Source organism: Mixophyes fleayi, chromosome 11, assembly GCF_038048845.1.
Source record: "Mixophyes fleayi isolate aMixFle1 chromosome 11, aMixFle1.hap1, whole genome shotgun sequence".
Taxonomy (NCBI): Eukaryota; Metazoa; Chordata; class Amphibia; order Anura; family Limnodynastidae; genus Mixophyes; species Mixophyes fleayi.
In genome coordinates, this window is record NC_134412.1 from 99,709,378 (window position 1) to 99,736,265 (window position 26,888).

Sequence of the window (26,888 nt, forward strand, 5' to 3'; positions counted from 1 at the left end):
CGGCATCACCCCCACATTACAGCAACCGGCATCACCCCCCACATTACAGCGTCCGGCATCACCCCCCACATTACAGCAACCACCATCACCCCCACATTACATCATCCAGCATCACCCCCACATTACAGTGTCCAGCATCACCCCCCACATTACAGCAACCGGCATCACCCCCCACATTACAGCGTCCAGCATCACCCCCCACATTACAGCAACCGGCATCACCCCCCACATTACAGCGTCCGGCATCACCCCCCACATTACAGCAACCACCATCACCCCCCACATTACAGCAACCACCGGCATCACCCCCACATTACATCATCCAGCATCACCCCCCACATTACAGCAACCACCATCACCCCCACATTACAGCAACCACCATCACCCCCCACATTACAGAAACCACCGGCATCACCCCCACATTACAGCAACCACCATCACCCCCCACATTACAGCAACCACCATCACCCCCCACATTACAGCAACCACCATCACCCCCCACATTACAGAAACCACCGGCATCACCCCCACATTACAGCAACCACCGGCATCACCCCCCACATTACAGTGTCCAGCATCACCCCCACATTACAGAAACCGGCATCACCCCCCACATTACAGAAACCGGCATCACCCCCCACATTACAGAAACCGGCATCACCCCCCACATTACAGCAACCACCGGCATCACCCCCCACATTACAGCAACCAGCATCACCCCCACATTACAGCGTCCAGCATCACCCCCCACATTACAGCAACCGGCATCACCCCCCACATTGCAACCACCGGCATCACCCCCCACATTACAGCAACCGGCATCACCCCCCACATTACAGCGTCCGGCATCACCCCCCACATTACAGCAACCACCGGCATCACCCCCCACATTACAGCAACCAGCATCACCCCCACATTACAGCGTCCAGCATCACCCCCCACATTACAGCAACCGGCATCACCCCCCACATTGCAACCACCGGCATCACCCCCCACATTACAGCAACCGGCATCACCCCCCACATTACAGCGTCCAGCATCACCCCCCACATTACAGCAACCGGCATCACCCCCCACATTACAGCAACCAGCATCACCCCCACATTACAGCAACCGGCATCACCCCCACATTACAGCAACCGGCATCACCCCCCACATTACAGCAACCGGCATCACCCCCCACATTACAGCAACCACCATCACCCCCACATTACAGCAACCACCATCACCCCCCACATTACAGCGTCCAGCATCACCCCCACATTACAGCAACCACCATCACCCCCACATTACAGCAACCGGCATCACCCCCACATTACAGCAACCGGCATCACCCCCACATTACAGAAACCACCGGCATCACCCCCCACATTACAGCAACCACCATCACCCCCACATTACAGCAACCACCATCACCCCCACATTACAGCAACCGGCATCACCCCCCACATTACAGCGTCCGGCATCACCCCCCACATTACAGCGTCCGGCATCACCCCCCACATTACAGCGTCCGGCATCACCCCCCACATTACAGCAACCACCATCACCCCCACATTACATCATCCAGCATCACCCCCACATTACAGTGTCCAGCATCACCCCCCACATTACAGCAACCGGCATCACCCCCCACATTACAGCGTCCAGCATCACCCCCCACATTACAGCAACCGGCATCACCCCCCCACATTACAGCGTCCGGCATCACCCCCCACATTACAGCGTCCGGCATCACCCCCCACATTACAGCAACCACCATCACCCCCCACATTACAGCAACCACCGGCATCACCCCCCACATTACATCATCCAGCATCACCCCCCACATTACAGCAACCACCATCACCCCCACATTACAGCAACCACCATCACCCCCCACATTACAGCAACCACCATCACCCCCACATTACAGCAACCACCGGCATCACCCCCACATTACAGCAACCGGCATCACCCCCACATTACAGCAACCGGCATCACCCCCCACATTACAGCGTCCGGCATCACCCCCCACATTACAGCAACCACCATCACCCCCACATTACATCATCCAGCATCACCCCCACATTACAGTGTCCAGCATCACCCCCCACATTACAGCAACCGGCATCACCCCCCACATTACAGCGTCCAGCATCACCCCCCACATTACAGCAACCGGCATCACCCCCCCACATTACAGCGTCCGGCATCACCCCCCACATTACAGCGTCCGGCATCACCCCCCACATTACAGCAACCACCATCACCCCCCACATTACAGCAACCACCGGCATCACCCCCACATTACATCATCCAGCATCACCCCCCACATTACAGCAACCACCATCACCCCCACATTACAGCAACCACCATCACCCCCCACATTACAGCAACCACCGGCATCACCCCCACATTACAGCAACCACCATCACCCCCCACATTACAGCAACCACCATCACCCCCCACATTACAGAAACCACCGGCATCACCCTCACATTACAGCAACCACCGGCATCACCCCCCACATTACAGTGTCCAGCATCACCCCCACATTACAGAAACCGGCATCACCCCCCACATTACAGCAACCACCGGCATCACCCCCCACATTACAGCAACCAGCATCACCCCCACATTACAGCGTCCAGCATCACCCCCCACATTACAGCAACCGGCATCACCCCCCACATTGCAACCACCGGCATCACCCCCCACATTACAGCAACCGGCATCACCCCCCACATTACAGCGTCCAGCATCACCCCCCACATTACAGCGTCCGGCATCACCCCCCACATTACAGCAACCGGCATCACCCCCCACATTACAGCGTCCAGCATCACCCCCCACATTACAGCGTCCGGCATCACCCCCCACATTACAGCGTCCAGCATCACCCCCCACATTACAGCGTCCGGCATCACCCCCCACATTACAGCGTCCAGCATCACCCCCCACATTACAGCGTCCGGCATCACCCCCCACATTACAGCGTCCGGCATCACCCCTACATTACAGCAACCGGCATCACCCCCCACATTACAGCAACCGGCATCACCCCTACATTACAGCAACCGGCATCACCCCCCACATTACAGCAACCGGCATCACCCCTACATTACAGCAACCGGCATCACCCCCCACATTGCAACCACCGGCATCACCCCCCACATTACAGCAACCGGCATCACCCCCCACATTACAGCGTCCAGCATCACCCCCCACATTACAGCAACCGGCATCACCCCCCACATTACAGCAACCGGCATCACCCCCCACATTACAGCAACCGGCATCACCCCCCACATTACAGCGTCCAGCATCACCCCCCACATTACAGCAACCGGCATCACCCCCCACATTACAGCAACCAGCATCACCCCCACATTACAGCAACCGGCATCACCCCCACATTACAGCAACCGGCATCACCCCCCACATTACAGCAACCGGCATCACCCCCCACATTACAGCAACCACCATCACCCCCACATTACAGCAACCACCATCACCCCCCACATTACAGCGTCCAGCATCACCCCCACATTACAGCAACCACCATCACCCCCACATTACAGCAACCGGCATCACCCCCACATTACAGAAACCACCGGCATCACCCCCCACATTACAGCAACCACCATCACCCCCACATTACAGCGTCCGGCATCACCCCCCACATTACAGCGTCCGGCATCACCCCCCACATTACAGCGTCCGGCATCACCCCCCACATTACAGCGTCCGGCATCACCCCCCACATTACAGCAACCGGCATCACCCCCACATTACAGCAACCGGCATCACCCCCACATTACAGCAACCACCATCACCCCCCACATTACAGCAACCGGCATCACCCCCACATTACAGCAACCGGCATCACCCCCCACATTACAGCAACCACCGGCATCACCCCCCACATTACAGCAACCAGCATCACCCCCACATTACAGCGTCCAGCATCACCCCCCACATTACAGCAACCGGCATCACCCCCCACATTGCAACCACCGGCATCACCCCCCACATTACAGCAACCGGCATCACCCCCCACATTACAGCAACCAGCATCACCCCCACATTACAGCAACCGGCATCACCCCCACATTACAGCAACCACCATCACCCCCCACATTACAGCAACCACCATCACCCCCCACATTACAGCAACCACCATCACCCCCCACATTACAGCAACCACCATCACCCCCCACATTACAGCAACCACCATCACCCCCCACATTACAGCAACCACCATCACCCCCCACATTACAGCAACCGGCATCAACCCCACATTACAGCAACCACCATCACCCCCCACATTACAGCAACCGGCATCAACCCCACATTACAGCAACCGGCATCACCCCCCACATTACAGCGTCCAGCATCACCCCCCACATTACAGCGTCCGGCATCACCCCCCACATTACAGCGTCCAGCATCACCCCCCACATTACAGCAACCAGCATCACCCCCACATTACAGCGTCCAGCATCACCCCCCACATTACAGCAACCGGCATCACCCCCCACATTGCAACCACCGGCATCACCCCCCACATTACAGCAACCGGCATCACCCCCCACATTACAGCAACCAGCATCACCCCCACATTACAGCAACCGGCATCACCCCCACATTACAGCAACCACCATCACCCCCCACATTACAGCAACCACCATCACCCCCCACATTACAGCAACCACCATCACCCCCCACATTACAGCAACCACCATCACCCCCCACATTACAGCAACCACCATCACCCCCCACATTACAGCAACCACCATCACCCCCCACATTACAGCAACCGGCATCAACCCCACATTACAGCAACCACCATCACCCCCCACATTACAGCAACCGGCATCAACCCCACATTACAGCAACCGGCATCACCCCCCACATTACAGCGTCCAGCATCACCCCCCACATTACAGCGTCCGGCATCACCCCCCACATTACAGCGTCCAGCATCACCCCCCACATTACAGCGTCCGGCATCACCCCCCACATTACAGCGTCCAGCATCACCCCCCACATTACAGCAACCGGCATCAACCCCACATTACAGCAACCGGCATCACCCCCCACATTACAGCGTCCAGCATCACCCCCCACATTACAGCGTCCGGCATCACCCCCCACATTACAGCGTCCGGCATCACCCCCCACATTACAGCGTCCGGCATCACCCCCCACATTACAGCGTCCAGCATCACCCCCCACATTACAGCGTCCGGCATCACCCCCCACATTACAGCGTCCGGCATCACCCCCCACATTACAGCGTCCAGCATCACCCCCCACATTACAGCGTCCGGCATCACCCCCCACATTACAGCAACCGGCATCACCCCCCACATTACAGCGTCCAGCATCACCCCCCACATTACAGCGTCCAGCATCACCCCCCACATTACAGCGTCCAGCATCACCCCCCACATTACAGCGTCCAGCATCACCCCCACATTACATCATCCAGCATCACCCCCCACATTACAGCAACCGGCATCACCCCCCACATTACAGCGTCCAGCATCACCCCCCACATTACAGCAACCGGCATCACCCCCCACATTACAGCGTCCAGCATCACCCCCCACATTACAGCGTCCGGCATCACCCCCCACATTACAGCGTCCGGCATCACCCCCCACATTACAGCAACCACCATCACCCCCCACATTACAGCAACCACCGGCATCACCCCCACATTACATCATCCAGCATCACCCCCCACATTACAGCAACCACCATCACCCCCACATTACAGCAACCACCATCACCCCCCACATTACAGAAACCACCGGCATCACCCCCACATTACAGCAACCACCATCACCCCCCACATTACAGCAACCACCATCACCCCCCACATTACAGCAACCACCGGCATCACCCCCACATTACAGCGTCCAGCATCACCCCCCACATTACAGCGTCCGGCATCACCCCCCACATTACAGCGTCCGGCATCACCCCCCACATTACAGCGTCCGGCATCACCCCCCACATTACAGCAACCGGCATCACCCCCCACATTACAGCAACCGGCATCACCCCCCACATTACAGCGTCCAGCATCACCCCCCACATTACAGCGTCCAGCATCACCCCCCACATTACAGCGTCCAGCATCACCCCCCACATTACAGCAACCAGCATCACCCCCACATTACATCATCCAGCATCACCCCCCACATTACAGCAACCGGCATCACCCCCCACATTACAGCAACCGGCATCAACCCCACATTACAGCAACCACCGGCATCACCCCCCACATTACAGCGTCCAGCATCACCCCCCACATTACAGCAACCGGCATCACCCCCCACATTACAGCAACCGGCATCACCCCCCACATTACAGCGTCCAGCATCACCCCCCACATTACAGCGTCCAGCATCACCCCCCACATTACAGCAACCGGCATCACCCCCTACATTACAGCAACCGGCATCACCCCCCACATTACAGCAACCAGCATCACCCCCCACATTACAGCAACCGGCATCACCCCCCACATTACAGCAATACCCTCTCCTACTTATTAACAATACTAAGCACCAAACACACTACAGCATTGCCACCAGCACGCCACCTCATACTACAGCAATACCACCAATTATACAGACGCCACTGTAGGAAACCAATGTTTTGCTTTTTTCAAATCTCCCACAAAATAGCAACAACAGAGTACTTACACATATATAGGTAACAGGTACCCTTTTCCCTCAATTATATAGTAATGGCAGAATTTTCATGAATCATTCCACATGAAATAAAACTCTAACATATATCTAAAAAAACTATTGAATGAGCATTTGAACCCACACGGCCGCATTAAAAGTATTTCCATCTACAGCAAAATGTCAGAGAAAAATATTTTTTTTACTAACTTTTTTTAGTAACTGAATATGCGTCTTTTCTATTCATTTTAAATAACACAGTATATAAATTAAGGGGGACAGTGGAGGTGGGTGAGAGATAATTGGTTGTGATCCATCAGTTTGATGGAAAACAGATAGGAAACATTTAGATTATTTACCTGGAGACGTCTACCCCCTTGACTCACAGGCAGGGCTGACAAGAGGAATATTGGGCCACGATACAGCAACTTCTTTGGGCTCCCATCATATTCAACAATGAAAGACTTTCCTTTGGCAAAAGTTCATATTATTCCACATCGTAGTGCCCCAAGGCCATATTATGCCACAATAGTGTCCCTAAATAACATTATGCCATAGTAGTGCCCCCAAATCATTAGTAGTGCCCAGACAAAAACTCATTCTCAAATAAAAATTGGTACAGCATATCAGATGCTGAGAGTGTGAGTCCCAGGAGCAGCTTAATACACCATTTACAATGCAAACAAAAATAGATATATTGACACAATCACAGATAAAATTTATGACAAGCAATGTTTTTTCCTCCTAATTAAAAATCTCTGTACAGATAGATGTGCAAGAAATATTACAGCACAATAATGAACAATACATAGTGTTTTAAACGTCATTGGATACACAGTAGTGCCCCCAGTTTATGAAAGGATGGTTAAAAACACATTGCACACGAGAAAATATATGAACTTACCTGATTATGGTATTCTGAGTTCTTTTCTCCTACTTGGCACGCTGGGCGAGGAGGGATCAGCAGCTGTCAACTCACACAGGCAGTCGGGAGCAGGAACAGAAGGCAGTGGTCGAAGCGGAAATTTAGAAGTGGGGGTATGGAAAATATAAGTGAATGGAGTATGAAGGCTTGATTTTTTATTTTTTTTAACACTTGTCCCCTCTGTGCATTCCCATTCTTCACTACTACTTGTGTTTTATGATAGCTGCTTCCCTGACATTCACATTCTTAAGATGTCTCTCCCTTTACACTTTCTTTTACCTATGCCCCTGCACCATCTTCTCCTTTGTCCCTCTCACTTAACCCCCTGCACCACCTTCTCCCCTGGCTCTCTCACTTAACCCCCTGCACCACCTTCTCCCCTGGCTCTCTCACCCCTCTCCCAGCACCTCCTTCCCCTTTGGCTCTCTCACCCCCTCTCCCAGCAGCCCGTACCACCCTGGCTCTCTCACCCCCTCTCCCAGCAGCCCGTACCACCCTGGCTCTCTCACCCCCTCTCCGAGCAGACCCTACCCCCCCTGGATCTCTCACCCCCTCTCCCAGCAGCCCCTACCCCCCCTGGGTCTCTCACCCCCTCTCCCAGCAGCCCCTACCCCCCCTGGGTCTCTCACCCCCTCTCCCAGCAGCCCCTACCCCCCTGGGTCTCTCACCCCCTCTCCCAGCAGCCCCTACCACCCTGGGTCTCTCAAACCCTCTCCCAGCAGCCCCTACCACCCTGGGTCTCTCAAACCCTCTCCCAGCAGCTCCTACCACCCTGGCCTTCTCAGACTCATGCAAATCGCGGCACCCCCGCGATCCCCCGCCCCGAAAATTTGCGGCATTTGCCAGAAGTGCCAGGTGGCCAGTCCGGCCCTGCCTATCACACTGCCAGAGCTGCAGGTTAGCAGGCAAAGCGTTTGTACTGGATGCTGGGTTCCAACCTCACAACAGCCGGATAACGGATTAGATTGGTCAAATCTGTAGGTCACAGGAATTGCCGCAGGCAAGTAGTTGTCCAAGCAGGATCTTGAAGCAATGATGTTTTATTAGCTCAAGTGTCCGAATAAGAACAGTTACACACTAGTTTATGGTACTAGTGATCTCAGATGGTGCAGATGGAATTATGCATTACATGGTCAAACAGGGTTTACACACAGTTTTGCAGCCCTAACTTGGCAGTAAGTAACCCAGCCCCTGTCTTAGCTTGTACCGAATTGTCTGATACATCACATTCAATAAATACCATTTAGGATGTAATATCCTGTAACCTTGGAGCTAATGCAGTTTAAACAAAATTTACATCAATCCCTTGATTTCTTTAAAGAGACAGTGGTCTAATTACCCCCTCCTCTGCTTTCAGTCTAAACAGATGTGTTGGTCACTTCACATAAAAATAATTAATTAACTTATTTAGGATTTCTTCTCGAAGTAACAAAACATATTTCCTCCAACAAATGCCTATTGCATCACAAATCAATACCTTAGAAATCAGTACATTTCTAATACCCAGTATTAAAATCAGTACATTTTCAATGATATAATTTGGCGCACTACGCTAATAATTAAAATAAATTTATACAATAATTTATTTATAAATAATCCAGCCACATAGGGACAGTAATTCTACAGAGTCCTCGGGTTAGATGCCACATATATGTACAGAGTGCGTCAGGGTCAGTGATTCTGAAGAGTAACCCTGATTAGATCTGTTAGATGCCACATGTATGTACAGAGCGTGTTAGGGTCAGTGATTCTGGAGAGTCCTCGCATTAGATCTGTTAGATCCCACATGTATGTATTGGCAGCGTCCGTGACAGAGATTCTGGAGGGCTCATATTTAAATCTGTCACTATGTAAATAAATAAAAGCCAAGAACTGGGCGCTAAACTTAAAAAAATTAGGATTAGGAAATGAGTGAAACGTGATTGCAAAATGGACTATAAAGCCAAAATGATTTCTCTGTATACATTTACTAAACATATTTTAGTAATTTAGTACAGTGGGTTTGTTGGTTGTGCATATTCAGTGGGAAACTAATTGGAATTGGCTGATTGAAATTTTCTAGAGGAGAAAAAGTATTAAATAAAAGTATAGCTGAAATATTTTAGTAGACAACATCAATCACTATAAAGTAAAATAAAATTAGTCTGTTTCCTTAATAGTTGTTTCATTGCTCACAAAGAAAAGACAAATGCACAATAAATAAAGTAGGTGATGACCAGGAATCGGCTGTTTGACTGGGTGCTCCTTCTTGCATTTGAACAGTGGCTGGTGGTCTACAGAAGAAGATACATCAAGATAGGGAACAACCTCAGATACTTAGTTATAGTAATGAAATGTTACCCAGTGTGACTTCCAGGATGATTTGGGGAAGCATTGACCAGTGGTGAGATGCTGCATACACATGGAGTATAATTGGTTGGGGCATTTGGCATGATATGACGCACTTACTGCACCCCACCACACTATTTTATAATAACCTTGGCATAGTGTGAATAATGTGATTGAGGAGTTGTGTAGTAGACATTGTATTGAGCTCTTCATCTGTAAAACCGTCTGACACGTCTAGAAAGATGCAAGAGGAATTTGTGGTGCTTCAGGGTAACAGTAATCAGATGAGAAATACAGTAACTGGATATTAATCGCATCTCTCTGGCAGTCAACTTCCTGCTGTATGTGATGTATTAGTTCAGTACAATTTGTAACCTGGGGCTGAGATGATTGAAAATTACTGTAGGACACAAATATCCTGGGTCTCACGGAATAGCTGAAACTACTCATTTTTTATCATTTGATTTTATATAATTACAGTAAATCTAAAAAAATCTCAACATTGTATGGGTGGGGTCTCCAAATTCCTTCATATGCAATGTTATGGATAAAAGCACAAGTGATTAAAGAGGGGTGAGAGTAGAGATGGAGTAATGGGAGTAGAATAGGGTCCGAAAGTAATTATGAACAAGAAACAGTAGTGTTTCTGATGACCGGTTTCTCCTGGTTTTGGCTACTTTGAGACCCCGGCTATGCAAGTCCTACATGAGGCTTAATGTGAAATTATCCCAGCTGCAGATTACACTTCGCCTTCAGCTAATACATCAAACACAGCAAGGAGTTCATTGTCCTACTCTCCAGTGTACTTTACGATAACCGTTACTGAAATCAGTCTGGTGAGAATCCATTCTCGTTTGGCTCTACCTTTCCCCTACTCTTCTGCACCTTAACCATACGCAATCGTCAGCCATGACACTCACTGTAACAACGCTGTACTACCATTGTTCTTAAACGCTCGAGTCTTGATGTGTCCTCATGTTTTAGTGACTGTACAATGCCAAATGTGCCATTGGTAATGTTTTATGGAGTACGTGCACTGGAATTACTTCTTTACCCCAGCCTCTGAGATTCTGCCCTCTCCTGCACTGCTTGTTCTTAAATGGTTCATCCCCAGTTTTACACTTTTTGCACAGTCGCCCTCTTCCATACTTGTCCAAGAAACTCCCAATATAGTGTTACATTTTCCTAAGTGTGGCCAGACAGCGAAATTGAGGGCAGGGCTGTGATGATGACGCACTTTGTACCATCACGACCCTCCCACCAGGGTGTGATTTAATGGTTTGCTTAACCGTAGTGGACAAGGTGTTATGATGCAAGTCCCGCCTGCTCCTTCATCTCCCGGAACGGAAGTCTGAGAAGTCGGCAACTAGGCTTTATTGGCACATTTATTACGATCCCAATATAATCCATTTAGAAATGGGTCCGTTACAGGACCACTAAGCATAAGATACATTTTGTCACATAAGAAGTAGCTACTAAATACTAATACATACGTGTTCGTGAATGTTCTTTGTAGTGCTGATTATATAAACTAACCTGTATTTTAGCTTGTGTGGGGTAACTACCGGCTCATGTGACTTGGAGAGGGCTTTCCTCCATTTGAGATCTAGAAAGAGTAGCAGTATTGCTGGTATCCAAATGACGAACATGCCCCAGTGCTGGGCCTGTGACATCACTGTAGAAGGGGAAACCTCTTGACATATACACACGTACAATTGTCCAACACTTCGTTTCACCATCTGCGTCTTTATTGACAACTAATTGCATTTTCATTTTTAATACAACTGTAATGCAGTGTGTGTGGGGGGGGGGGGGGGGGGGTGCGGGGTGCGGGGCCACTTATCCAGGGGGAGGGGTAAGAAAAGTTTCAGGTGACAGATATTTTACATCTTTCTTACATAGTCCTTTTTTCCACCCCGTGCCACATCCAGATTTATTTATTTTTAGAATGCCATTCAAGCAAATAAACGTGTCTTGTAGGTGCATAGCCGAATTATCAGCGCCCTTTAGGCACTCTTTATAAGCTGGCCTCCAAAGCACAAGTTTGATATGTCTGCTCCTGTCACTGTTCTGTCTCTTTATTACCCGATTAGATCACTACAGAGCTGACTCTTGTTTTGTTCCATTCCTCAGTGAAACCAGTGACTCCCCAATGCCGGGTACCCAAGTCTGTCCCGGTGGGTAAATCTGCTGTTCTGCATTGCCAGGAGAATGAGGGTTATCCCAGGTCTGTTTACCGTTGGTACCGCAACAGTGACGCTCTCCCTGAAGACTCGAAAGCCAACCCGAAATTCCTGAATTCATCGTTCACACTAAATATCATTACAGGTACCCTGGTAAGTTCCTGGTCACATAGGTGAGAGAATAGCACTGCGACAACGAGCACTGGTGACATATAGGTGACACATATAGGTGAGAGGATAGCACTGTGACAACGAGCACTGGTGACATATATAGGTGACATATAGGTGAGAGGATAGCACTGTGACAACGAGCACTGGTGACATATAGGTGACATATCTAGGTGAGAGGATAGCACTGTGACAACGAGCACTGGTGACATATATAGGTGACATATAGGTGAGAGGATAGCACTGTGACAACGAGCACTGGTGACATACTGGTGACATATATAGGAGAGAATAGCACTGTGACAACGAGCACTGGTGACATATATAGGTGACATATATAGGTGAGAGGATAGCACTGGTCAACGAGCACTGGTGACATATAGGTGGCATATATAGGTGAGAGGATAGCACTGTGACAACGAGCACTGGTGACATATATAGGTGAGAGGATAGCACTGTGACAACGAGCACTGGTGACATATATAGGTGAGAGGATAGCACTGTGACAACGAGCACTGGTGACATATAGGTGACATATATAGGTGAGATGATAGCACTGTGACAACGAGCACTGCGCCATATATAGGTGACATATATAGGCGACATATATAGGTGATATATAGGTGAGGATAGCACTGTGACAACGAGCACTGGTGACATATAGGTGACATACATAGGTGACATACATAGGTGAGAGAATAGCACTGTGACAACGAGCACTGGTGACATATAGGTGACATATAGGTGACATATATAGGTGAGAGAATAGCACTGTGACAACGAGCACTGGTGACATATAGGTAACATATATATATATATATATATATATATAGGTGACATATGCGGCACATATAGGTGAGAGGATAGCACTGTGACAACGAGCACTGGTGACATATAGGTGACATATATATATATATAGGTGACATATGCGGCACATATAGGTGACATATATAGGTGAGAGGATAGCACTGTGACAACGAGCACTGGTGACATATATAGGTGAGGATAGCACTGTGGCAACGAGCACTGGTGACATATATAGGTGACATATATTGGTGAGAGGACAGCACTGTGACAACGAGCACTGGTGACATATATAGGCGACATATATAGGCGACATATATAGGTGAGAGGATAGCACTGTGACAACGAGCACTGGTGACATAGGTGACATATATAGGTGAGAGGATAGCACTGGTGACATATAGGTGAGAAGATAGCACTGTGACAACGAGCACTGGTGACATAGGTGAGAGGATAGCACTGGTGACATATATAGGTGACTTAGGTGAGAGGATAGCACTGACAACGAGCACTGGTGACATATCTAGGTGACATATATAGGTGAGAGGATAGCACTGTGACAACGAGCACTGGTGACATATATAGGTGACATATATAGGCGACATATATAGGTGATATATAGGTGAGGATAGCACTGTGACAACGAGCACTGGTGACATATAGGTGACATACATAGGTGACATACATAGGTGAGAGAATAGCACTGTGACAACGAGCACTGGTGACATATAGGTGACATATAGGTGACATATATAGGTGAGAGAATAGCACTGTGACAACGAGCACTGGTGACATATAGGTAACATATATAGGCGAGAGGGATAGCACTGTGACAACGAGCACTGGTGACATATAGGTGACATATATATATATATATAGGTGACATATGCGGCACATATAGGTGACATATATAGGTGAGAGGATAGCACTGTGACAACGAGCACTGGTGACATATAGGTGACATATATAGGTGAGGATAGCACTGTGGCAACGAGCACTGGTGACATATATAGGTGACATATATTGGTGAGAGGACAGCACTGTGACAACGAGCACTGGTGACATATATAGGCGACATATATAGGCGACATATATAGGTGAGAGGATAGCACTGTGACAACGAGCACTGGTGACATATAGGTGACATATATAGGTGAGAGGATAGCACTGGTGACATATAGGTGACATAGGTGAGAAGATAGCACTGTGACAACGAGCACTGGTGACATAGGTGAGAGGATAGCACTGGTGACATATATAGGTGACTTAGGTGAGAGGATAGCACTGACAACGAGCACTGGTGACATATCTAGGTGACATATATAGGTGAGAGGATAGCACTGTGACAACGAGCACTGGTGACATATATAGGTGAGCGGATAGCACTGTGACAACGAGCACTGGTGACATATATAGGTGACATATATGCGGCACATATAGGTGACATATATAGGTGAGAGGATAGCACTGTGACAACGAGCACTGGTGACATATAGGTGACATATATAGGTGAGAGGATAGCACTGTGACAACGAGCACTGGTGACATATATAGGTGAGCGGATAGCACTGTGACAACGAGCACTGGTGACATATATGCGGCACATATAGGTGACATATAGGTGACATATATAGGTGAGAGGATAGCACTGTGACAACGAGCACTGGTGACATATATAGGTGAGAGGATAGCACTGTGACAACGAGCACTGGTGACATATATAGGTGAGAGGATAGCACTGTGACAACGAGCACTGGTGACATATATAGGTGAGAGGATAGCACTGTGACAACGAGCACTGGTGACATATATAGGTGAGAGGATAGCACTGTGACAACGAGCACTGGTGACATATATAGGTGAGAGGATAGCACTGTGACAACGAGCACTGGTGACATATATAGGTGAGAGGGTAGCACTGTGACAACGAGCAATGGTGACATATATAGGTGAGAGGATAGCACTGTGACAACGAGCACTGGTGACATATATAGGTGAGAGGATAGCACTGTGACAACGAGCACTGGTGACATATATAGGTGAGAGGATAGCACTGTGACAACGAGCACTGGTGACATATATAGGTGACATATATTGGTGAGAGGACAGCACTGTGACAACGAGCACTGGTGACATATATAGGTGAGAGGATAGCACTGTGACAACGAGCACTGGTGACATATAGGTGACATATTGGTGAGAGGATAGCACTGGTGACATATAGGTGACATATATAGGTGACATATGTAGGTGAGAGGATAGCACTGTGACAACGAGCACTGGTGACATACAGGTGACATATATAAGTGAGAGGATAGCACTGTGACAACAAGCACTGGTGACATATAGGTGACATATATAGGTGAGAGGATATCACTGTGACAACGAGCACTGGTGACATATATATGTGACATATAGGTGAGAGGATAGCACTGTGACAACAAGCACTGGTGACATATAGGTGACATATATAGGTGAGAGGATATCACTGTGACAACGAGCACTGGTGACATATATATGTGACATATAGGTGAGAGGATAGCACTGTGACAACAAGCACTGGTGACATATATAGGTGACATATCTAGGTGAGAGGATAGCGCTGACAACGAGCACTGGTGACATATATATGTGACATATAGGTGAGAGGATAGCACTGTGACAACAAGCACTGGTGACATATATAGGTGACATATCTAGGTGAGAGGATAGCGCTGACAACGAGCACTGGTGACATATATAGGTGACATATATAGGTGAGAGGATAGCACTGCGACAACGAGCACTGGTGACATATATAGGTGACATATAGGTGAGAGGATAGCACTGCGACGAGCACTGGTGACATATATAGGTGACATATATAGGTGAGAGGATAGCACTGGTGACATACAGGTGACATATATAAGTGAGAGGATAGCACTGTGACAACGAGCACTGGTGACATATAGGTGACATATATAGGTGAGAGGATAGCACTGTGACAACAAGCACTGGTGACATATATATAGGTGAGAGGATAGCACTGGTGTCATATATAGGTGACATATAGGTGAGAGGATAGCACTGTGACAACAAGCACTTGTGACATATATATAGGTGAGAGGATAGCACTGGTGTCATATATAGGTGACATATAGGTGAGAGGATAGCACTGTGACAACAAGCACTGGTGACATATATATAGGTGAGAGGATAGCACTGGTGTCATATATAGGTGACATATAGGTGAGAGGATAGCACTGTGACAACAAGCACTGGTGACATATAGGTGACATATATAGGTGAGAGGATAGCACTGTGACAACAAGCACTGGTGACATATAGGTGACATATATAGGTGAGAGGATAGCGCTGACAACAAGCACTGGTGACATATAGGTGACATATCTAGGTGAGAGGATAGCGCTGACAACGAGCACTGGTGACATATATAGGTGACATATAGGTGAGAGGATAGCACTGTGACAACGAGCACTGGTGACATATATAGGTGACATATAGGTGAGAGGATAGCACTGTGACAACGAGCACTGGTGACATATATAGGTGACATATAAGTGAGAGGATAGCACTGTGACAACAAGCACTGGTGACATATAGGTGAGAGGATAGCACTGGTCAACGAGCACTGGTGACATATATAGGTGACATATAGGTGAGAGGATAGCACTGTGACAACGAGCACTGGTGACATATATAGGTGACATATAAGTGAGAGGATAGCACTGTGACAACAAGCACTGGTGACATATAGGTGACATATATAGGTGAGAGGATAGCACTGGTGTCACTGTTCTCATTTCTTTTCACCAGATGTTTTCTGCAGTGAATAAAGGTGACATGGGGCAGTATTACTGTATCGCCAGCAATGCTGCAGGCTCAGCTCGGTGTGAGGCTCAGCTGCTAGAAGTCTGTAAGTTGTCCATGTATATACTGCATGCTGGTTGGTTTGTGAATGGGGAAGTACTACAATATTTTGTGCATTTGTTGAATGTACCTCCCTCCGTCCTGCATCCCATCAGGGTAAGAATAGAACTGGTGTTTTATACACTAATCGGAGGCATCACAGTGTGTTATACCGGTCATAGGTCACAGATTGATATATCTCTGAATGTCACCCTGAAGCTTAGTGCCAACCTCCGTATGGGAGGGATTTGTCACAAAACACCTTGAACCACCTTATTTATTGGTTCTCTCTGAATGTTATATACATTGAATCTCTTTGAACAATTCTGTTTTGCCATTTCTTCTGGAGTAATGAAGATTTCTTTATTCTCAGATGACTTGAACATTGGTGGCATCGTAGGAGGAATCCTGGTAGTGGTAGTGGTGCTGATCCTCATCACAGTAGGCATTTGCTGTGCCTATCGGAAAGGTTACTTTGCCAGTAATAGCAGACCCAACGGACAGAGGTGCACAACTACTTTATTAGCTAACTCACCCTATCTCTGTCTGGTTACCCCCGAGAAAGTCATGGTAGATAGGGAGCAGCAGTTAGTGGGATTGTATAGTATTGCTGCTCTCAGTAGGGTCTACTTCTTCCTTCTCTTCAATAGGAGCCCTCCTCATACTGCTTCATAATTGCTACAGACAACACTATACAACCCCTTTTTAAAGTGTTTCCATATTCTATTATTAGGGGGGCTAAGTTATATTAAAAGAAGTATCCTAAAAAATGGAAAGGAAAATGAAATATTGATGTAAACCCTTTGTAACCAGTTATAGATGCAATAAGGGAAAATCTGCTACTAGTGCACAAATAACCAGTTTCCCCCCTGAACACTTGGCAGAAGACCTACATGTATAAAAATAATAAAAGTAGAGGTGTTTGCTACATGAATTTGCAAATATACATTTCAAGGGTTACTGTAACCAAAAAGGAAACACTTAGGCACAAAAAATGAACACAGCACTGAATATATTTTGCTATATTTGACCCGTTTGAATATAAATGTGTTTATTGGTATATTCATTACATAAACCTTTAAATGTGATCGCTGCTTAGCTGTCCACCCACATTTCCATCTCTAGTTGTCTGGAAAAAGCTTCCACTTAGATAAGATAAATTATAGCTGTTGCTTGAAACAATGGGAAGCTGGAAAAAATACATAGGGGTAAATGTATGAAAGTCTGATTTCAGCAAGTTTGTCTTTACAAGCCATCAACCCTTTAAATTTTCACTGCAAAGTTGCCGATTTCCGGTGACTTGCAGAAATTGGACTTTCATACATTACCTGATAGTGTAACTTGTGCGAAAAATAACTTCATGGTGTAAATACTTTACAATGTGTAAATACTCTACAATGTGTAAATACTCTACAATGTGTAAATACTCTACAATGTGTAAATACTCTACAGTGTGTAAATACTCTACAGTGTGTAAATACTCTACAATGTGTAAATACTCTACAATGTGTAAATACTCTACAGTGTGTAAATACTCTACAGTGTGTAAATACTCTACAATGTGTAAATACTCTACAGTGTGTAAATACTCTACAGTGTGTAAATACTCTACAGTGTGTAAATACTCTACAGTGTGTAAATACTCTACAGTGTGTAAATACTCTACAATGTGTAAATACTCTACACATTGAAAATAGCAACAGATCTTGAGACTTCAATGCAGTAAAATTCACATGAAAATTGAGTATGTAGTTGTGTCGGTGCTAAACGAGTGAACGAGTTGTCTAGACTCTCCGCCATTTGAAACATCTACCACATTTCTGATTCGTTAACTGGTGGAGCCATTCAGACTGGGAGACACTGAGAACACCAAGGGAATTTTGGTATCGCTATCATGTTCTAGTGATTGGGGCTTTGGAGCAGTTATCGACTGTTTGTTTTTTGCTTCAATGGGTTAAAAGCAGCATGAAGGTAAAATAATAGGCTCCCTTTACACACTGCACCACTATAGAGATGATGCCTCTGATGTTCCACATTACAGAATATTTACTTTGGGTTACATATAACTTTTCTAGAGATTGAGTGGTGAGAGGGCACATAGTGTTCTGCCCCCTCCTGGTCACATCTGGGTATCGCACTCTTGCTGCCATTCAGGACAGGCTGGGAGTGATGGTGGTGCATACAGTGCTCTGCCCTCTCCTGGTCACATCTGGGTATCGCACTCTTGCTGCCATTCAGGACAGGCTGGGAGTGATGGTGGTGCATACAGTGCTCTGCCCTCTCCTGGTCACATCTGGGTATCACACTCTTGTTGCCAGTCAGAATGAGGAGTAGGATATTTAGCCATCCAGGAAGGCTGTACATTTGCAATTAAAGAACAGCAATAGATAATAAAATGTGTATCAAGTAATTTGGAACATAGTGCAATACCATTTAAAATATTATGAAGAAGATTATATATTACCTGAGATCTGTATATAATCATCTTGTTAGCTAATTATGAATTGCCTGTGCTTATTAGATATAAATCCAGGGAAGGTAAAAACACATATAGGCAATATATTTATTAAATACAACAATCAACACCTCCCAAAAACTTTTATCTCTTTAAAAACCAATATAGTATTATACCCCATTACAACTGATCACTCTAAAAATACATTGGGTTCATAAACTACTCGTTATATGGAAGGTTTTTCTGTTGAATCATGATAAATGTGTCTCGATAGTCAGTCTTCCGATGAATTCACAATGCTATTTATTGTATTCACCAGCATCGGTTTTTATAATTGTTTATTAAAAAGCTTGATTTTATTGAGGTTTTGCGAATAAAAGTTATGTTTTCGTCCCTATATGAAGACCTCATTAGTTCCTTCATGTATAGGAAGACCGGTCTATATTAATGATTGTGGTGCTCAGAGTTCTATGACTCCTACATAGAAGAAACATTTTAGTGAAAAGAAAAGGAAATGTTTTCTACTTTGTACAGCAATATGGCTGTGGGTTATTCTGTTACTAATACTTCTCCTGTCCCTCCTCATGCAGCTACAAGAACCCAGCAAAAGCGGACGGTGTGAACTACTTGCGGACAAGTGATGAGGTAAGAAAGTGGCGACATGAATTGATATAGACAAGAATCCTAGCAGAATGTGCTCCCATTACTGCATGCTATACTATAGAATGTGCTCCCATTGCTGCATGCTATACTATAGAATGTGCTCCCGTTGCTGCATGCTATACTATAGAATGTGCTCCCGTTGCTGCATGCTATACTATAGAATGTGCTCCCGTTGCTGCATGCTATACTATAGAATGTGCTCCCGTTGCTGCATGCTATACTATAGAATGTGCTCCCGTTGCTGCATGCTATACTATAGAATGTGCTCCCATTGCTGCATGCTATACTATAGAATGTGCTCCCATTGCTGCATGCTATACTATAGAATGTGCTCCCGTTGCTGCATGCTATACTATAGAATGTGCTCCCGTTGCTGCATGCTATACTATAGAATGTGCTCCCGTTGCTGCATGCTATACTATAGAATGTGCTCCCGTTGCTGCATGCTATACTATAGAATGTGCTCCCGTTGCTGCATGCTATACTATAGAATGTGCTCCCGTTGCTGCATGCTATACTATAGAATGTGCTCCCGTTGCTGCATGCTATACTATAGAATGTGCTCCCGTTGCTGCATGCTATACTATAGAATGTGCTCCCGTTGCTGCATGCTATACTATAGAATGTGCTCCCGTTGCTGCATGCTATACTATAGAATGTGCTCCCGTTGCTGCATGCTATACTATAGAATGTGCTCCCGTTGCTGCATGCTATACTATAGAATGTGCTCCCGTTGCTGCATGCTATACTATAGAATGTGCTCCCGTTGCTGCATGCTATACTATAGAATGCGCTCCCGTTGCTGCATGCTATACTATAGAATGCGCTCCCGTTGCTGCATGCTATACTATAGAATGCGCTCCCGTTGCTGCATGCTATACTATAGAATGATCTGTATCTACAGGACTGGGAAACCTGGAATTTAGGCTGCTTTTACACAAATATATTTACAATATACATTCTTCCTAATAAGTCGATTCTAAATAAATATTACAATCACATCACACACATTACAATATAATTGCCATCTATCTGAACTGATTGTATTTGGGGAAACGTGTGATCAATTTAGGCAGAAAGATTTTTCCAATGACTGCATCATCTAAGAACATTGTAGGTTCATCAAAATGTATTTTTATGATGACAGAACACACACAATCGAATCTCTGGCGATATTGGATCAGTTGTCACCCACACGTGTAACATTTATGGCCAGCGCGATGATGGAAACTACAGATATCCACTGCATTTCTTACAGAACTGATAACAGAGGGCAGTAGCTTACTGTGCTAAAAAAATATATTCAGTAAAATATTGTGTTCTGTAATGGTTGGGGAACTTTGGCATATCTGTTAGGTATATTACATGATACCTTTTTATATTCCATCACATGGCATTTTAGGCTTGTTTGAACTGACTAATCTGACATATTCTATCTTCCAGGGAGATTTCAGGCACAAATCCTCGTTTGTCATCTGAAAAATTGTATAAACTTGGAGAAATTGTCCCCCCAAAATACTTGCACTCCAAAGGGTGAAGACCACACATTCGTATGGATCCTTTAAGTTTTGCCAAAGTATAAACAGTCCATCGTTCTTTGGAACACAGACAGCTCGTGATAGACACAAGATGAACCCTTGTGGCTGGATGTTAATGTGGAACTGTTGTTTATGGGGACTCAAATCTGCACCCAATTTACAGTATTAATAAGATCACTGCCAAATACAAGTTTTATTTTTGCTCTTACAGAAAACCTTATCCTGTCAGAAATGAGACCTCATTTTTTTTCTCTTTTTGTTTTTGATACAGATATTTCAAGGAACATTTTAACCAGAACTGATTTTTATTTCCTTAAACCAACCACCAAAGCACACAAAGCTCCTACTTAAAAATATCTTTAAACTTTTCTAATTCTTGTTTTATTATTCCCCTTTGAGCAGAAAGGGCACAAGTCATTGCTGACTCTCAGGCACAAAATGGGTTGGAGGCGATTTTTTTTTGACTACTTAGGAGAGGAGAGATTTCTATTTAAATGTAAATAGTTTTCTAATTAGTTTTCTGTTCCTCCAGTCTCTGATGATATATGATGATCTATTTCACTACTATAGTGGCTGTGGGTCGTATGTAGAGCAGTTGTGATAATAGTGTGTTATTATACGTCCCTGTAATATATTGATGATTATTCTCCGTGACAACAAGCTGGTCCTGATATGTTCATATTATTTTTATACGTGTAAGTCTTGCGTTAGTGCAGTATCTGGACAGAACAAATGTCTGCAAGTACAGAGGGGGAGAATGCAGAATTTATTATAAACACAAAGCATTTTGGTAGCAATAGGGTTAGAAGGAGAGTAATTTTCAGAGCCAAAATCACTTTTTACACACCAAGAATATTTAAGTCATATTAATTGTTTTCACCATTTCACTGATTAAGAACCAGTGAGCCAAGAATTTACCACACAATGATTGTTTTTATGAAAGAGACTTGGGCTAGATTTACTAAACTGCGGGTTTGAAAAAGTGGAGATGTTGCCTATAGCAACCAATCAGATTCTAGTTATCATTTATTTAGTGCATTCTACAAAATAGCAACTAGAATCTGATTGGTTGCTATAGGCAACATCGCCACTTTTTCAAACCTGCAGTTTAGTAAATATACCCCATTGTCTTAAACTGACATTTTTCATCACTATATGGAATTTTAAATAGCATTTAATTTCGTTATAAAAAGAACAGTGTGAGCCCTAATATAAGGCAGTTGGGAGTGAGGTGCTATATAAAATGACTAACATTTCTTTTTCTGTAGTCACAAAACTCGAGGTCACTTTTAAGACCAATATTATCAAAAGAACAAAAGTTGGTGTAAACTAAAGCAATTTGTGCATTTTACCATCAGTCATTTTATAGAGCTTTTGCTATATCTGTTTAATTACAGTAATACCAAACCCTGCGACATTGCTGTTTGACACTTATTTGCTCAAACATTAAAAGTAATAAGCTCTGTTTATTCCGAGTGTAGATGCCAATACTCTGTCATGCTCAGGGCGAGATTTAATGTTCCTCAGAACATCGCGGCTGCGCATTTTTACCATTACTACAGTAAGGTCTCTACTGATTTTTTTCCTAGCACCTCTATGGGGCTCGAGGAAAAATCAGCGAAGATTTTTTGTAAAAATACCGCGGCTGTAATGCTCTGAGGAACATCGCGGATAATGGAATCTCCCCCTCAGAATACATTTCTGTGTATGGCACTTACCCTTCTCAACAGATATTTTGTGTGGGTAACCAGCATGGTTATGAAGTACACCACATAAATCACCTCTATAGATTAATACATTTTCAGAAACTGTAAAACTAAGGTCCTTACTCCAGCAAAATATTTATTCACTACTGCAATATTTCTTACATACTCACCAGGTAACTGTATAAACAAGGGGGGGATGTTGTTTCCTTTTCTAAACTGTGATACACGAAGGCAGATCTGCAATGGGTTTCAGAATATTTTCTATACCTTTACCCGCAAAATAGTTGTTATACACGTCTTGCATCGTCTTGTACTTCCTGCCTCCTAACTTGTCTAAATAATGATAAATGATTTATTTTTGAGTATTGTAGTAGTTACCGCTGTTGCTGATTTTGCAGATGTTAAATAGTTCTATAAATGGTCTAGTGGGACAAGACTCCCCAGCCTGCTTAACCTGAACAGGCCCCAAAACACTAGCTACCCAATTACTGGTTCACCTTTCTAGAGAATAAATGCCATATATGTATTAGAGCATGGTACCATTCATAACCAAATGTGTGAAGTTAAATGAAATATTTTGTAACCGCATCAGTAACTTCTCACGTCAGCTCTATACATGTTACGTATGTGTTTTTTTTAATATGGGTTATCTGTAACTAGTGATTTGCAGGTAGTGAATGGTTGATCTTATTATTTGAAAGGATTGCCTAATAATCAGATTTGTCTCTAGTTTAGTGACACACTTAGAGGCCCCTGGAAGTATGAGATAAGTCTGGCTGGATGACACGGGCTGCAATGCAGTTCTCCGACTATTGCAGTCAACATAGCTGACAAGTGCAATTATACCAGGTTACCTGGTGGTTTGGCTTCTCATACCAGCAATGTCCGGGGCATTTGGTTAAAAAGAAAAGAAACAAGTAACAAACAAATGAGTAGTCGCTGGCTTAAGGAAAGACAACTGCCTTACGCCATATTCATTATATACTTCATTTGAAGGAGCCAGGCTGAAGTTATTAGGGTTTGTATCATTACCATAGATTTGTAAGGAACCACAGTGTTCTGCAGTGCTGTACAGTAGGGACAAGTGACGTACATAAAACAGGGACAGACAAGACAGCCAGCTCTAGAGGTTTATAATCAGCCTGGTAAGATTTAAAGGTAAAATTAGATTTAGGAAAAAAACAAAATCTCTATTTAGCAATAAAACATACTGTAATGAATACAGGTTGGAACCAGAGTTGGATGCAACAATAATGTTTATTATGGCAGAATAAGGGAATAGAAGCAGCCGGCGGGGAACTTTCAGGAAAAAGAGGCATCAAGCCAAGGACACTAACCAGAGTAGGAACCAGAAAAGCAATAGCTGAATCCACAGATACAGAAGAAGATGAAGTGTTAGGAAGCTGGCTGAGAGCAAAGGGCAGAAGACAGGATCATATAAGGTCAAAGGTCAGACAGATGACAGGAAAAGGTCAAACACAACAAAGAACAGAAGGCAATGATCTGCCACTGGTTGCTTAAGTAGTCGGTGGATAGATAGACAAATCTGTTTTGGCTTATAGTTGAATATTTGATAAAAGCATAAAAATCAGTAAGGGTCACATCAGTATTGTATGTTCACTTAGTTCCCAAATCACAGTGCAAACTGCTTTATGTAAAGTACAGTGGTATCTAGCTCACCACATGCCCCTGTAATATAATCACATTACAGTAGTCAATTGTGGATAATTACTCTGCCAGTCAGTTTATAGTTATTAATTTATGTACAACTTCAGAAATCCTGAAAACATGGTTATGTTAAAAAATAATAAAAAAAAAGATCCCTTAAACTTGAGGTGAGGTTTGGGAGACAGGCAAGGGGGGCTTAAGACATTAGCGGGCCCAGGGCAAATATTACACTAAAAGGCACCGTGGCTCTTTTCCAAGAGGGATAACTTGCAACTGTAACCCAAATGTATCAAGTGTACCAAGGCAAACATATTTTTTCTTTTACACACAGTATCACAAATGATACTGCTAGGACTTGGGTAGTTTTAGGTTCAGATTTAGGACTTGTGATAATATTATGGTTAGATCATGATGAACATTTAGGCAGACTTTGTTGTTTTATTTTACCTGGAAGCTCTTTTAGGGCTTCTACTATTGAGGATCAGATTTTAGGAAGATTAATGGTGGCCCAGGGTAAATAACATCCCCTCCCCCTTCCCCCCTCCTTTATTAAAATGAACCTGTCAACATGCCAAACCTTATCAAAACTTGCTTGGGTGTAACAATGCAGCAATGTCTGGGAATTGTAGTTCAACAAATGCTCTAAAGAACGAGAACTCAGAACTGCTTCAGGAAATGGTTTTTGTTTTGTTTTTTAAACTCCATCATTTCTGGAACTGATGAATAATAGAAGTAATTATAATTTTAATCCACTCTGAAATTAAAGGAACTGTCCTCCTCCTTGTGGAACTTTATCTTTTTAATAGTGATAGCTGCAGGAGGACTGGGGGACATATATTAAAGATTTTTTTGTAGTTTTATATGTGATTTGTAAACCGTGAAATTAAAGGCGAAACCGCACATGGAACAGCATGTTATGAATGGGCCAGTTCTGAAACCGCCATCCCGATTTTCTTACATGGGAAGAGTACAAATTGTGGAATGTATGAAGCCGCAGTTTACAAAACGGCCAGAAAAGAAGGCAGAAATTTTAGACCTGGTCCTGATAGGTGAGATTGCTCAAATATCTACTGTGCATCTGGCCTTTCAGAACAGAAGGGAGACAACATTGACTTATTAGTTATGTGCACTGTAAATTAAATATTGGGCATTCCATCAGCTATTCCCTCCATTACAAATAAAATTATATAATGATATATTAATTTTGCCCCCTTAGAAAATTGTTTACTAAAAGCATAAATATTGCTTCCTTAATAAAAATAATTATTGCCCCGATAATTAACAAGTCAATGTTTGCGCTATCTGGCCTTCCAGAACAGAAAGGAGACAACAGTTTGCTTTCTCGCCTATCACAGCTGTCTTAAAAAATGTGCCCTTTTCTAGCGGTTTTGTATGTGGTTTGAGTTTCCAGTATCCAAACTGCACTTTAGTACATTTCTCCCTCTGTCTTTAGAGAGAAGCGATCACATGGAGTCTTCCATACATCTGGCCCACACTGTGTTGTCTTCCAGAAAATTCTAGGTTTATGGACATGGAGGACTGTATATGATCCCACTCCCTCCATGGGCAAAGAGTTCTTCACCTGTAGGTTCAGTTTTAATAAACTGTCCAAGATTGTATTTAATCAGCAAAACTAACTGGGTCTATTGCCTAATTAAAGGGGGCAAGGTCCACAATAGGGGAAATTTCCATTAATCAACACACAGTGCATTATGTTATTGGTTTTCATATGCTGTGCATTTAATTGCTGTACTGTTATTATTAAAGTGTTTGATTTGACTGGTTGTGGATTTAATTTACGATTGAGAAGATGGCCTACTCTGAGCCACATGGAACACTTTTTTAATAATTATAA

General features: G+C 44.9%; 1 protein-coding gene across 1 annotated transcript in view; it reads left to right on the forward strand.

The window, feature by feature from the left end:
* JAM3 (junctional adhesion molecule 3) overlaps positions 1 to 26,812 on the forward strand; it is a 65,797-nt gene extending 38,985 nt beyond the window's left edge. The window contains exons 5-9 of the mRNA XM_075190607.1: positions 12,073 to 12,275; positions 16,911 to 17,010; positions 17,377 to 17,509; positions 20,049 to 20,103; positions 21,565 to 26,812. Of these exons, the coding sequence (XP_075046708.1) occupies positions 12,073 to 12,275; positions 16,911 to 17,010; positions 17,377 to 17,509; positions 20,049 to 20,103; positions 21,565 to 21,600 (527 nt within the window). The 3' untranslated portion in view covers positions 21,601 to 26,812. The remainder of the gene's footprint in view (positions 1 to 12,072; positions 12,276 to 16,910; positions 17,011 to 17,376; positions 17,510 to 20,048; positions 20,104 to 21,564) is intronic.
* Positions 26,813 to 26,888: the final 76 nt, after the last annotated feature.